The 15,438-nt window shown below is 46.8% G+C and overlaps 1 protein-coding gene across 10 annotated transcripts in view; it reads right to left on the bottom strand.

Moving 5' to 3' along the window:
- Positions 1 to 15,438, bottom strand: part of RNF185 (ring finger protein 185) — a 230,799-nt gene that overhangs the window by 16,905 nt on the left and 198,456 nt on the right. For all 10 annotated transcript variants that reach the window (XM_069619787.1, XM_069619796.1, XM_069619792.1 and 7 more), the window contains exon 5: positions 13,916 to 13,970. In XM_069619787.1, coding sequence (XP_069475888.1) covers positions 13,916 to 13,970 — 55 coding nt within the window. The remainder of the gene's footprint in view (positions 1 to 13,915; positions 13,971 to 15,438) is intronic.

Raw genomic sequence — 15,438 nt, 5'->3', positions numbered from 1 at the left:
TCACTGGACCAGTCAGGCCTCCGCGTTATGAGATTCTGAACTTCAACCGCCCCCTCCCCCTTTGGCTTGCACACTGCATACCTGCTGTTCTGCGGTCTTCTCTCCTGGGAGGGATAGTCCTTCAGTCAGCGGCGGTCTCCACCTTCTCGGGATGCTGGTTCGGTTCTGCCGCTAGTAGGTGCCTGTTCCCAGGCACGCCGGTCTTACACCTTGTCGGTGTAGGGGTGGCTCTCTGATTGAGAGCCAGGAGCCTTGCTCCTCTGCTGTTCCTGGGCTCGGCAGTGTTACAGTGTTGCACGGGCTCTCTGCCCACCACGTACAGGCTGTGGTTGCACGTTCAGGCAGCAGAGACCTCCACTTGGCGCGTCCTTCCTCCAGCTAGTTGAATCACGTCAGCTCTTTCCTCACTCCAGGTAAGTGTAGGATTCCTTATATCCGATTGGCCCTAGCATTTCAGCTTCCAGGAGGGGTCAGCATTCACACCAACCATGGGCAAAGAACCTATTAAGTCAACATTTCCCTCTATTCTCATATATGCCCAGAACACTGGGGTAATCGGTTTAAAGGAGATCTTAGAATCTTAAGAGATTGGAAACCTTTTCCCCTAAAGGTCCCTCCCAGTGTGATCTGCATGCCCAAACCCCTAAGTTGGCATTTACATAGCGGGCCCACCCCAGTTTCACAGAGGGTGGCTCCCCCCTGGGGGAAAGGGACACATTCCCTGGATTCACCGTAACACAAGAACACTGTATACTGTACAACATTATAATTTGCTGACATGGAGTAATTCTTTGCTTTTTAGCAGCCAGGGTTAGGTTTTGGCTCAATTATCTTCCCACCTTTTTGTTTCTTTGGGGATGAAAGTAAATCATTTCCACCCAAAGAGGTTTAGTTTGTGGTCTGGGAGGACTGGCACCAAGACATAAACCTGCCTCCTGACACGCACTTAGCATATGATGGCAGTTTGTGGTCTGTGAGGACAGGCACCAAGACACAAACCTGCCTCCTGACATGCACTTAGAATATGATGGCAGCAACTGGATATGTAAAGCTGAACATTTGTTGAGTATACCATGCAATGAATACATTACTTGGCATTGGATTGCATTGTTCTGGTATTGGGTGGGTGTCTCAAACCTGGTCCCATAGGACAAGGGGCTCTCCTCTGAAGAAAGAACAAAAATTCAATAAATTAGGAGCCGTCTACCTGCTCCCTCAAATGAGCCCCCAATGGAGAGAACAGATCCATCCTAGATGGGGGCTGCAAAAGAGTGCTCCTCTGGGTTTGGTGATGGTTTGCTTGTTTTTGCACTTCCTGCTGTATTGCTGGACCTAGCCTTAATATCAGTGTGGCAGAGACTAGGTTAGGAGTAATACGAACTGAAGGTGAGACACCGCTTTCATGGAACAGGGCTTCCAGCACCCTGAAAGCCAGCTGCCAAAGGGCAATCCACTCTGCACGGTCAGTACCAAGGTTCTACAGAACCCAGCTTTGGGCTATGAGATTATAGATTGTAGGTGGGTGTGAGAGGGAAGGAAGATCCTAAAAGGGTCTCGGATGCAACCATGGACCATGAGCGTGTGACCTTAGTACGTTTCCTGGGAGTGAATGTGCCGCAAGTGCAGCCTCCTCATTAGATGAGGTCTGCGGAAAGAACCATTCTAGTCTTCAGAATATCTGCAAACATCCACCTTGGCTCGCGCACCACCCCTTCCTGCCTTCCCTGGAAGAAAGCCACAATGGGACCCAGGAGCTAGCTTGCTCTGGAGTTAGTAATAAGGTCTGCTTGGTATTTTGGATCAAACATTGCAAAGAACAGTTAGCTGCTGCTTGTCTGGAAAAAATACAATCAATGGTGTGGAAAATTAAGTTTATTCACCACCTTCTTCCTCACAAGTAAGTCTTCCAAGGCTGGAAGAGCTGCAGTATTGAGCAGCTTCATATATGGTGTGACGAATCCCAGGCTATTGTCACTGCTTCCATGGGGGAAGCACCTGCTCATGGGCCCAGGGAGGCGAGGCTGCTACCAGATATTCCCCCTAGCGGTGGTACTCAGCGGGTGGATCTCATGGGGAGAGAAATCGTGCATGGGACCGGTGGCGATGGTCCTGGGAGAACGTGGTATCTATTTACTCCTTTGGCGTCCCCACTCACCTCATCCCCCATTCAGGTCCCTCTGGATGAGGAAGTGGGAAACGTACCCAAACTTGATGCAAAAAGAATACTGCAACAAAGAGGATTGAACAAGTAGGCACAGGCCCACCGTGGAACCAACCCACGCGGTACAGCTGGCAAGAGGCAGCGCAAATGGTCAAAAGGGAAGGTTGGACTCCATGGTCTGTCGGACTGGCACTGGAGGAACACCAAGTGAGACGCTTGTACCGTGGCAGGGGCCCCCAATGCTGAGAGCCGAGACCTGGAGAGTTGTGGCGATCATAGAGGTCCAGGCAAGGTGGGCCTGGCTGGCAACTCGAAGGAAAACAGCCAGACCAGCAGAAGCAGAGCAAGAAAGAAGGTGTGGGCAGCCGAAGATGTGAGGGAGAATCTGGAGCTGCGGAAATACGAGAATGAGAACGCCAGTAGGGTGGCAGCAGCAAAGCTTTGCTCCACCACCCGAAGAGACCCTAGACCACCCAGTGATTCCCAAAGGTAGGGAAAAGGGTCATACCGGTGGCAAGTGCATTGAGGAAGTTGGAGAAGCTGAAAACCCACACAAACATATCCAGAAGAGCACAAGGGGACACGATTGCCATTATATTTGATACAAACTTTGTGAACCATGCCAACACATCCCAAAGAGCACAGAGTGATACAAGAAGCATTATATTTGACAAGAACCTTGTAAAGCAGATAAACCCATTCCAAAGGTTACATGGGGATAACAGAGAGAGTACTCAAGCTGATACCAACAATAGGAAGATACCTATTTGCGATAAGACCTGGTAGTAGAATATACCACGTCTGTCCAAGTGGATACCATGTAAAGGAGGGAAGGAAATCCCACAGAAGCAGAGCAACAGGGTATGGGACCCATATTGGAGTGAGGAAGCCCCGCCAGTGTGCAGCAGGGTCTGCGATCATCAGTGACTTTTCCAAGGGCCGAAGGCCCTCAATAGTGCAGAAATAACTACAGCCAGTAGGCTGGAGCACAGAATCTGTCAGGGAGACCCTGACTAGAAAAGGAAAAATAAAACATGAAACAAGCGACAATGCAAACATCTTTTTGGGTCTAAAAGCTGTGAAGTCAAGTCTGGCAGGTTAGTGAACCAGAGGTGATGCAAGACTGGAAAGGTGCATTCCGCTTAAAGAACTGCGGAAAAGGATTCCTCCAGAAGATTTGAGGAATTATATAACATTAGCAAGATTCAAGGAAGCGTTTCCTCCCAGGAGTTTGTAGAAGTGTTTTTTTTTGTTAGTTTGAACTTGCAAGCAATACACATTTAACCATATATTATTTGCATAAGAACTGTGCCTTGGAGTCTACATCCAGAGTGAGAAGGGCCTCCTTCTGGGTGAATAAGCCATCCAGTTTCAGTTAGTTAGTTGAAAGTGTAAGGGACAGACAGACGGTGGACATTTTACTTTATGGACATGCAGACCTGGTCCTTAGTGTAATTGTTGAGGTAGGGCAATCCGTCATAGTAAATAGGGCACAATAGGATTTTCTTTTCCTTTTTGTTTGCAAATAAAAGTTTATACCAACCAATATGCCACCTCTGTGGCAGACTCTTACTTCTGCACCCTTACATAGGGTAAAGTGTGTTCTTGAGGGCTTGAAACAAAAGGGATTCATGACGGGCCAAGCCAGGCCAATTAGGCAAATGGAAAAAAGCACTAGAGAAAGATTGTGATGATCATCCGAGAAATGTGCAGAGCGTACCAGGCATCGTATAACACTGGTGCCAGTAGAAAGAACTGCAAATGTCTTACAGGTCAGATGCTCATGTAATAAAAAAAGACAGAGAAGATGAAGTGTTCTAAAGTGGTTGAGCCGAGAGAAGGAACTGAAGTATGGAAGCAATTGTGTGCGTAAGGGTGTTGCGAACATCACTATGGACCAGTGTCTTAGTCCAGGCTTCCATTGCTCCTTCTATGCTTTGCAAAAATGATCTGTGCTCTGTATCAAAGGTTCAAACCTGGCTACAAATATCAGTATGCAGGCGATGGAGGGAATGATCTTGCTTACCTTACAGTCCACCACATGAAACCGGTTGTCAGTGGTTCCAAATCACTCTGAACCTAAATACTATCATGGGGCTGGACAGATTTCTTTTAAAACACTGATGTTTTGATTATATACGAGCTTGGTTTTAAAGCATGTTGAGTGAATCAGGCACATTTCATGATGGTTATCTGTGCAACGACGAAAGCTTAGAAACCATTGTGTTGAAGATGTATAGAGAAGTGAAGGACTAAAAGTCAAAATTACTAAATCTTTTGAAAAAGTGTGCGTCAATCAATAAATACAGAAGACCAGTGGGACTAGGACTCTATGGGGTAAAATGAAGCAACGTTTTGGTCCTTTCTCTATTGTTGAAAAATGAATGCACATAATAGTGCTATGGGGACATCAGTGTGAAAACTGATATTAGCAGGCCGCAAGCCCTTGCTGTCTTACATGAAATGTTAAGCTGACACCTTATGCCCAGGACATGATTGAGGTAGGATTAGAATACTCTGCCTGTATAAAAATTGTGTGGGCATTTGCCAATATAATTCCCAACTGTTAGGGAGTTTTACTGAAGTCCACCAGTGGTAGGACTGTAGAAGACTCACACTTGGGCACAGCGATCCAACTCTTCGTAAAGGCTTGAACTACACAAGCATGTTGGTAGCAATGGCTGAGCAGCCAGGCTTAGTCTTGGAGGGAGAAGGGCTGTAAAAGTTAACAACTCAATGAAAGCCTCATCATCTTTAGAAGTCAAACTATATATGGGGAAGGAGTGTCTCAAAAAGTGAGATGGGGCACTGGGGGACCAGTAACCTGTGGGCAGCAGAACAAAGGAAGGCAGACACTGTCAATGTTGTCAAATGCACAGATGCAGCTTTTCGTAGCAACACACATTTTCATTCAAAGGGTTCTGGGGGAATAAGTATGCCACCTGAAGGATTCCAGGCTCTAGGACGGGGATCCTTGGGCCTACAGAACATGGTCGGGCCCCCCCCAACGTGACTCCCGAAGCTCAGGAGGAGCGAACAGCAACACAAAAACTGTCCAGATAAGTACCCAGGAGTTAGACATCACCTTCTAGGATGAAGAGCGATGTCACCGTCGGGTCCCCAAGGTAAGACAAAAGCAGCTCCAGTTTGAATATCTTGCCTTGGTGGCTGGATGAAGAACTTTTGGTGGGAGCAGACGGTCAGACTCGGTCACAGGGATTCCCAGCAGACAATCTTGGCAGCACTTGGATGTGGAGGCTCGACAGTTGTCGCTCGGCAAACTTTCTTCCTTCTCTCGGACCTCAACTCTTCTGGGGGATTTCTACGATCAGGATGGAGTCTCTGTAGGCTCAGGCAGATGCCACAAGTTTGCAGCTGAAACCACGTTTGACGAGACTATGCACAGCAGCAGTGCTAGAGGTCCCACGCTATTCGGGTTTTGCAGGCCTGCAAGGTCGCAGCACTTTGTGGGATGGCTCAAATTGCAGATTGTCTCGAGACTGGTTAGGCCCACCAGACAAAGGGGGGTAGTCATCCGGTCTGGATTGTCCCTTGTTGCTTAGAAGAAAGTGCTCGAACTAAAGAGGTCACTCAGTTGGCATGGCGGTCGCTGGAGGTGGCTCCAGATGTAATTCTTTGGAATGTTTCTTCCAGTTGTCGACTCTGGCTTCAGCATCAAGATCTTTGCGTTTAATGCGGGAAACCAGACAATCAGCACGTATGCAACATTCAAACCTTGGGTGTGCCAGTGGGGCAACCACCAGGCTGTCTTACTGGGACAGCCAGGCACTCAGAACTGGATCAAGGCAGACACACTGGAGGATAAAGACCTGAGGAGTTTCTGTGGCCTCCCAGCGGGCTTCCCAATGAGAGCCTGTTGAAGACAAGGGAATGAGCAGGACTTGCCACACCCAGGTTAGCAGAGAAGGCTCAAGAAAGGACAAGCTACGTGAGTTGGCGAAAAAGGAAGACTGGCACAATCTTTTTTTTACAGTGGTTTTTATTGAGTTTTCAAAATGTACATAAGGAAAAAGAAAAATAGGGCACTTTTAAATCAATTCACCCCCTGCCTCCCTAGCCCGTCTACCCAGATTGCCATGCATGGTCTGGCTCAACAAATGTCTGCATGGGTATTAGCCCCATGAGGAATGTCCAAACCTCTACATTATGTCCAACAGCTTCAGACTTTGAGGGCACCATTGTTGAAGGTAACCACTTTAAAGGTAAGCAACAATCGTAGCCCACAGGTCACCCATTCCATTGCAATGATCCTCCATAATGTATGTAACCATTCAATATTCGTTGGGAGTGCCTTCTGCTTCCATTTCCATCCAAGTACCAACCGGGCCGCTATCAACAGGACCACGAAAGCTTTACGCTGTGCTTTCATTGGGAGTTGCGATTCCAGATCCGATAGGCCACATAACCATTCCCTCCAAGCTTATGATGGGGGTCAACTAATCATTTGTTGCACCTGACCACACACCTCCACCCAGAACAATTTCAGCACATGACAATTCCACCATACAGGTAGCCAATTGCCTTTCCCAGAGCAGCCCCTCGCATTCCTGTGTTATTGCCGGAAACTTTGCATGCATTCTTTTGTGTGTGTATTGCCACTGCACCATGATCTTATACCAAGCCTCTCTAAGTTGAATGGATCTAGTGAGCTTAGGTACATCATCACATAGATTTTACCAAAAAGCTCTTGGAATCTCTTCTCCCAGAGACTTTATCCCATCGTTGCATTTAAGGCCAAGTATGGTTTGACCCCTGCCTTTGTAGGATAAAATAGAAATGAGATACTAATCGCCTCTCGCGTGCATGTGTTATGATACATTTCTCAAACCGTGTGAGATACCCAAGTGCTTCTCCTTTAACTTCTGGTTGTTTCAGTGCCTCAGTTTATTATATTCCATTCTGTCTCGTTCCGTCAGGTCAAGTTGATTTTTGCATTCTTCAAAAACCAGGACTTCCCCCTTCTAAAATCATATCACCCACTTTCTTTCAACCTGCCAACCGCCAATTCTTAAAGGATCCCCGAACCACCCCTGGGGAAAATTGATGGTTCCCAAACAAAAGGGTGAATGGGGAGGGACGAGTGGTCAAGTACCCTTGCCTAAGGAGGATATCCCATAGATAACATGTCACCGACAAGACCTGACTAAGCCCCACATTCCGGGTCCTATCCTGCTTTTCGAACCATAAGAGTCCCTCCAGTGAAGTGGTGGCGACTGCCTGGTCCATCCTCACCCATGGTTTCGTCACCTTGTCTGTGAGCCATTCCCACACCACCCACAATTGGGCTGCTTCATAATATTTTAAGAAATTTGGAAGGCCCAAGCTCCCTTTCTGTCTTGAGGCCATCAACAATGTTAACGCCAGCCTCAGTCGCTTATTCTGGCAAACATATAGCAAAACTACTTTATAAGTGCTGTAAATAATGCACACGGGACTTCTAAACGAAGTTTTTGAAAATGATATAATACTCGAGTGAGCGTAATAATTTTAATTGTAGCTATCCTCCCTATCCACGATATTCGCATGGCGTCGATTTTTGCAGGTCTATTTTTATTTTAGCAAGCAGTGCCGGGTAATTTGCACCAAAAAGGTCTGAGATAGTTGCACCAAATGTATCCCCATATAAGTTACAATTTTCTGGCCGGTTCTACAAGGTGATAGAGAGAGATCCTCAGTCTGAAACTCTGGAGTCCTCAATCTTAATAGTTCAGGTTTACTTTCAACCCGGAAACCTTCTACATAGTGGAGATCTCACTTACCAATGCAGGAAGTGAGGCACCCGGCTTTGTCAAGATCATCACTATATCATCAGCGAAAGCCGCAACCCCTGTCTTGTTTGATAGTTGAGAGTTAATTGAAAGTCGCATCGAAGGATCTTTTTGGTTAGCTTTCACCATGTTCAGAAACCTCTGGCCCACCCCCATGCCTTCCATTGCCTCGAAGAGGAAAGGTCACTCGACCCGGTCGAAGGCCTTCTCAGCATCAAGAGCAATCAATACCGCCGGGATCCAGCAGATACCCACCTTCTCTATCAAGTGAGCCACTTTCCTAGTATTGGCCCTGGTTGGTTCGCCTTATTAAATCCTGACTGCTCCGTTCCAATTAACGCGGGGAGTAGGGCAGATAGTCTGGCCACCAGTACACCGTGTAGATCTTCATGTCCAGATTTAAGAGCGCTATAGGCCTAAAAGATCTGCACAATGTTAAATCCTTGTTGGGCTTGCCAAAGAGTACAACCCATGCCTTTGTCATCGATTGGGTCACCACCCCCTTTTGGCCAAACGTATTAAAGAGGCACACCAATCTAGCACTCCATTTGCTACAGAATAATTGGTAGAAGGATGCTGGAAACCCATCTGGTCCCAGGTACTTTTTATTATTGCCTCCACCTCTTAATCTCTCTTCTTCCAGGAGATCCCTATCAGATGGTGCAATCTTTTTCAGCGCAAGACGACTAAAGAATTCTGTCACAGCTGCATGGTCTAGGTTATCCGATGTATAGAACATTGTATAGAATTCCTGAATGAAATTAATTATTCTTCCTGACTCCGTAGCTAAAGAACCATCCGGCTGTTTTATACCGGCTGTAGTGTGTTTAGCCTCGGCCTTCCGGACTCGCCTGTCCAGAAGCCCACTGGCCTTGTTGGCACTTACAAAATAAAGTTGTATAATGTAAGACATGCATTACTTACCGTAATAGCACTTCTGATGATGGTATCTGCTTAGATTCGCATGCTGTGCATGTAGTCCGACATCCAGTGGTAAAGTATTGCATCTTGTCTTTCCAGGATCTAAAGGTGACGTCGACATGGGTGTGCCTGTAACACTATCCCCAACGTTAATCAAGCACCACCAGAACCATCTTTAAATATTGATCTTGCCCAGATAACTTGATTCACTAGTTTTGCTCAGTGGCCCTTTTAACTTCAGATGTCTGCTGCCACTGCAACCTCAAGTGTTTGACCATTCCCAGGGTCTGAAACCTTTTGTGGTTGCTTTATTAGAGGGCTTTACCACTTCTTCACCTTCTTCCAAGTGCATGATAGCTAAACCCTCTTCACACCTAGTCGCACAATGATGCCTGCCCTCCCGTGAGAAAACAAGCCCAAATGGAAATGTATGTGATTTGTTAATTTTATTCACTCAATGGGCCTCATTCCGAGGCTGGCGCTATCCATGGAGTAAAGAGCACCATGGTAAGCAACCATGGAGCTATTTACTCCATGGAAATCCGGCATGGTGAATGGAGTAATTACCAGTCCATTCCAAGGTTGGAGGGACCGGTAATTCCCCATTCACCATACCGGTTCCCCATCCCCATTCCTGCCCCCATAGGGCTCAATGGGAATGGGGAAGGAGTAAATTACGGCACGGTAAATTACGGTGCCGTAATTTACTCCAAGGTCCCTTTGCGGGTTGGATTTTTAACGCCTGCTAAAAGCAGGCGTTAAATGCCAACCCGTAACAGGGAACTCGGAATATGGTGGTAAGTGTTAACGGTCACCATTGCCATTAACGGTGACCGTTAACCCTTACCGCCAGCCTCGGAATGAGGCCCAATACATTTTTCTCCGTTTTTGTAGCGTAGATAGTGCCAGGTCTTGGAATAGTTGAATTTGGATCCTGTTCCCCTTTATGTCTGATTGGGTACGGGCAGCTCGCAGTATGTCCTCCTTCAGAGTGTAAGAAAAGAGAGCCACCAGGACATCTCGTGGTCTTAGCCCGGGACCCAATGTCGGGTCCTACTTTGTGGACCCGATCTATCCGCACCTCTTCTGGTTGCGTATCCGTGAAAAGACTGCTAAAGCATTGCAGGATGGTACTTTTCAGGTACTCATCCCAGATAGTCTCATCAAGACCTTTCACCCTAATGTTTGACCTATGTGAACCATTTTCCAGGTCCTCTGCTTGTAGCTCAAGATTGCAAGTGGCTTTAGCCACCAGTTCCAACAGCTCACTGTTCTGCCTGACTTCCTCTGACACCTCCATCAGGCCACGCTCAGTCACATCAGCTCTGGCGCCCAATTCTGTTACTTCTTGACGCACTTCCTGAAGCAAGCCATGCAAGTCATTTTTCATTTTCTCTATCTGGTCCTGGAAAGAGGTCACCATCCGTTCCTCTAATCCCTTAAGAGATTCCAGCAGTTCATCTTTATTCAGAGCCATTCTATGGGGATCCGCCTCGCTGTGAATACTCCTAGTACAACCCCCCCCTCACCCACAGGTAAATTCTCTTCTTGTTGTCGACGCCAACATCATTCTAATTGTCCTCCCTGCGGCTCTACAGGTGGCTTAGACTTGGCTTGGGTTTTCTGCCCCATGGCATCAAAGAACTCTCTCCTCTCTGCTCGCCACACTCCCCCTGAAGCAGCACAACAAACGTGGTAATGTTTGTTGCTTTTGGCCCTGCTGCAGAGAAGCGGGACAACCACCCCTAAAGTTCCTAGAACCATTCCGTCAAGAACGGTGAAATAGTATTGCCACTAAATTGATCCTGATCCCGGGTGAGCCGTTGTATATAGTTGAAGTTTCTAAGGTGAGCAAGATATGCAACCCTCCAAACTGAGTATTCAGGTCTTGGGAGGATAGCTCAGTGGCAATGCACTTGCCTTCGAAGCGAGACAACACGGAGCAACAGGTTCGATCCCTGGGCTTGCGCTTAGAAACCTCTGGGTAGTAAGCGTGTTATAAATAACCAATTATAATTATTAGACCTGCACCTTGGCGGCGCCCACCCCCCCTTGCTACTTGTGTATCCTTCTATGGAGCCGTTATCCCATTTCCCCGGAAGCTATTTCTATCGATCATCAGGTCACCAGTACCTGCTTAGGGGAGAGGAAGGGGGCCGAGCCCCACACACCAGCTTTGCCAGCTTCTTCACACTTCCCAATCCTGCTTCCCCGAGGGGGGCGGATGTGCCCCATGTCAAAGTAAATTTCAAGCCACGAGATAACAACCCCCCGCCGCACCGGGCCACCAATTGTCTCTGCAAGCACTGAGGCACAGATGAAAGAGACCGGGGAGGGGGGGCGAGGGGAGAGTAGGGCTCTCCTCTCTGATCACCATCGCTCTCCGCCACTAGTCTGGTGGTGCTTCCTCCGGGCACAGGCCAATGCTGAGCTTCCACTGGGCCGATGCCAAAATTCATGCGTCCCGCTCTCAGTTTCAATTCACTTCTCTTCCGACACCCTTCCAGGCTCCCTCCATCGTTCAGCTGACGAGTGCTTGAACTGCTTTCACCTTCTACACATAGCTTAAGACCTCCAGCGCCTGTTTCTACACACACGAGAAGGGGAGCCACACCCAGCAAACTTAGTCTGCGTTAACTCTGGAGCTTCCCTCGCTTACTAATCCAGTGTCATGCACTTGCTCCTGCAGGCGACCACGTAATTCAAGGCCCACATTGGTCATGACCACTTGATCTGTATACAAAAAGGCCTGAGGGCCTGCTTATGTCGGCCTATCGGAAGTAGCACGGAGCAGCAAGTCCTCACAGCAGGGCTGCCATCTTGGAATCTCAACAGGCACCATTTTATGTCAATGGTGACCCCTGTGTCCTTTACCTAAGCTGCAACAGCAGCCTGCGTGTACAAATCACAAGAAAATGTCCCATGCTACCAGCCACTCAGATAGACTTGCCACTGTAACTAGAAAGTTACAGGGTAAGTGAGAAAATAAATATTACATATCCCCTCAGTCCTTCACATAAGGTGGGGTGGGCTGATCTCACAATTCTGCTGGATTAAGTTAGCACAGGAAAATGCTCATGGAGCTCCCAGCAACACTGCACAGAAGATGCTGATTGCTGCAATAGTAAAATACAGATGCCACTGAAAAAGATGGAGGAACGCAGACACCATCAAAGTTAACCAAAAAGGGTTCCCGGGATCACAGCAAAAGAATCAGTGAGTGAGGAAAAAGGTTTCCACTCACTCAGGAGAATCAGGAAAACCCCCAACCGTCCAGCAAAAAGTGCTGGGGGACTCATTAATTAGAGAGAGTTACACACAAGATGGAAATTCTACCCATCACCAACCATGGTAAAATATATTTAGCAACACAAAATAAACCACATTGGAAACAAATAAGGTTTTATATTCTTCATTGGATTGAGTTGTATAAGAAAAAGAACAGATTGTACCTATTCATTACCTTCACTGGAATCATGCATAATTCATATGCGGCACATAAACACCTCCGTATAGGCCGTTTTTTTTTGGTTGGTAAAGAGTATGAAAAGGATTCTTTTCTGGCAACATCAAGCGATATTTTGTGGGGCAGAACTTTCAGGAGTAAATTGCCCGTTAGATTGTTTTTAATAAAGCCTTTGTTAGATTTGCCTTCATACTAAAGGCTGGGTGCCTATAAGCAACAGAGGTAACAAACATCACCTATTCAACAGTCTAGGATCAGCGTAATGTTCACCAATATTACAGGCACTTTGTCACAAACAGCTAGAATGAGCGGATTAGGTGTGTCCTTCTGTGCTAGAGTTATGGGGAAGGTGTATTAGAGCTTAAATGATTTAGTCATGTGAGTGAAACGTGGTGTGCAATAGTTAGATGTAATACGAATGCTTAGACCCAGCAGGAGTAAGGTGACTCCGCACTAGGAGCACTTAAGCAAACAGTTGGCTTGTCTATGGCCATCTTGTAGAGCTGGAGACAGTTAATTGGATATTATAAAAACATGGGAGTGTAGTGACCCGAAATGTGCCCGACAGAGCAGGAATAAAGTGGCTGGTCTAGGTGAAAGCTGGGGTAATCAGATATGGCTTAATAGGAGTCGAGGAAGATGCCCCGGATATGTATATACTAGAAAGAGCTTGGTTCAGTGATACAGGGTTATGGCTAATGCTAACCTCGACTTGAAGTTGCAGAATTCCGTCTAGTCGTGCTTTAGATAGGGCTCACCAGGTGATCTGGTGGGAAGTGTAATGAAGAGAGAGATTGGTGACGCAGGGAAATCAATATCTTGGATCAACCAAGCAATCCGGCATCACTCTGAAATTGAACTGCAGTGGCAACAGTCAAGTAAATGCACAGACGTCTGTTGAAAGAAGTTCTAGCTGCTGCAGATATTTTTGAGGTGGCAAAATCAGCCTCCCGTTAGTACAGATACGGATTCTGCAGATACAATGCGTTGCAGCAGCACTTCAGCATCTCCAAAGTATATGCATCAAAGACAGTCCTTCAGCAGACTACAATAAAACTGCTACAGAGAAACAAGTCTTCAGTACAGACATTCTGCTCCTGCCAAATTCCTTGTGATATCTCCAGCAATTGTTTTGTCCGGTTTTGTTGCTAGTATATCAGAGGGTGAGAGGACATGAGAGGAGCAGGGAACAGGAAAGAAGGAAGTAAAAACAGGTCTATGTGCCAATTGCCTATACAGTGTAACCCCTTAGGCTGCTTGAAGTGCTAACGAAGTAGAAGAGCGGATAGGAGTGAAGGATGGAACAGTCTAGATAAATGGAGGGAGTAGAGTCGTAGATTATTCCTACAGGAACAGGGGACTACGCTTCCATTATACACACCCTTCTTTTATTGCCCCATTTCAGGATTATACCTCATAGAAAGGGTTCTGCAGATGACCGATTCTCACTCGCACTCTGACAATTGAGTCTGTTGTACATACTACCGGGTACGAAAGTGCTCTCCTCGAGTAAAGTTACGTGTTCCAGCATATTTTAAACATACATGCCAATTATGTGATACTAGGACCCTTACTCACCCCTCTGTTCTCTGGCTCCGGCCTTTGTCCTTGTGGTCGAGGAGGGGTTTTCTCTCTGTACATGAAAAAGCAATAAGGTTAGATTTCAGCTTGTATTTATCGTTGCTTTTCCTCATACATTGCCCCCTCCATTATAAGTATACATCATATACCAACAATCTAGCTTTCTCTTCATATTCTTTGCGCTTACACTTTTCTGCCATAGGATCAGTCATGGATGTTTATTTTTGGCTCAATTAATTCACCTATTTGAAGTTTCAGCTATGTGATCAATTTCTCCAGAACGCACATCATTTTCATTCTCAGGTCATCAATGAAATGCAACTTGAATAAACACACACTAGCAAAGCTAACGGTTTTAGTGTTTACAATCGTTTAATGAACTGCACATTTAGAAGTAGAAATACTTGAGCCCTATATACCCAGTAATTACGTTTCAAAGGCCTCAAATGTCAGCAAGCTAGGCCTTGCCGACCTAAAACAGGAGTACGACTTCAGTTTACCATGGTGTACAGAAGTTGTTTTACTGCCTATTACTAGTGTGCTCACACTACCTTGCAGTTATTTGTGAAACCTTTAAACTAGGGCTTATGAAATGTCTGATGCTTGAACACTAGGAGCTGATGAACAATGATAGAGCCTAGGAAGCACATACAGAAATCAGCATTAAGCAAACGTGAACCCCTATTATTTGCATCCAAGCCATGGAATGCTCGACGAGATCGCGCCAGCCTGGCTCTGGTGGACTGGTTTGTGCATATTAAGCAGACTACACAGGTCAGTGCCACAGCTTCCTGGTCTGCTGGTATATATGGGAAAGTGAGGGTCGCGGCTTTGTTGGGATGGTCTCCTCTGCATTTGATACAGTCAACCATTCCATCCTCATAAAACGGCTCCACAACAACCTACGTATCTCGGAGCGGACACTGGAGTGGCTGACCTCCTTGCTCAATGACCTTCCGTCACAGGTTATTCTGGGCTCTTTCACCTCCCCCACCTCCATCTCCATCTCCACCTGCGGCGTCCCCCAGGGCTCCAACCTTTCTCCCTGGCACTTTAACACCTAATTTGCTCCGCTTGCACACCTCATTTCCAACTTCCAGTGTTATGTAGATGACACACAACTCTTCTTCAAACTTCCCTCTGATCATGTACTTACTTCCTCCATCATTCCTGACTGTCCATCTGCCACCCAGACCTGGTGTACTTCCAATGATCTCTGCCTCAACGCCAGCAAGACTGAGATCCTTCCTATTGGGACTCCTGCTCCCTCTTTCTTCCCCTCACTCAGGCCATCTTTTTTGGGCTCTCCCACTTCTCCTTCACCTGAAGCCAGAAATCATGGGATCCTCTCTGACTCCTCTCTTTCCGTCCATCCTTACATTTAGGACCTCGCCAAGAAGGCCCACTTTCAACCCCACTTCCTCAAAGGAATTCTTCCTTCCTCACCTTCCTTCAGAAGCTCAATGTCTCTAGAGCTTTGGTTCTCTCTAGGCTAGACTACTGCAATAGCCTTTTTCTTA

Source organism: Ambystoma mexicanum, chromosome 10 (assembly GCF_040938575.1).
Source record: "Ambystoma mexicanum isolate Mex_15411 chromosome 10, UKY_AmexF1_1, whole genome shotgun sequence".
Lineage (NCBI taxonomy): Eukaryota > Metazoa > Chordata > Amphibia > Caudata > Ambystomatidae > Ambystoma > Ambystoma mexicanum.
This window is presented reverse-complemented; position numbering and strand designations above follow the sequence as displayed.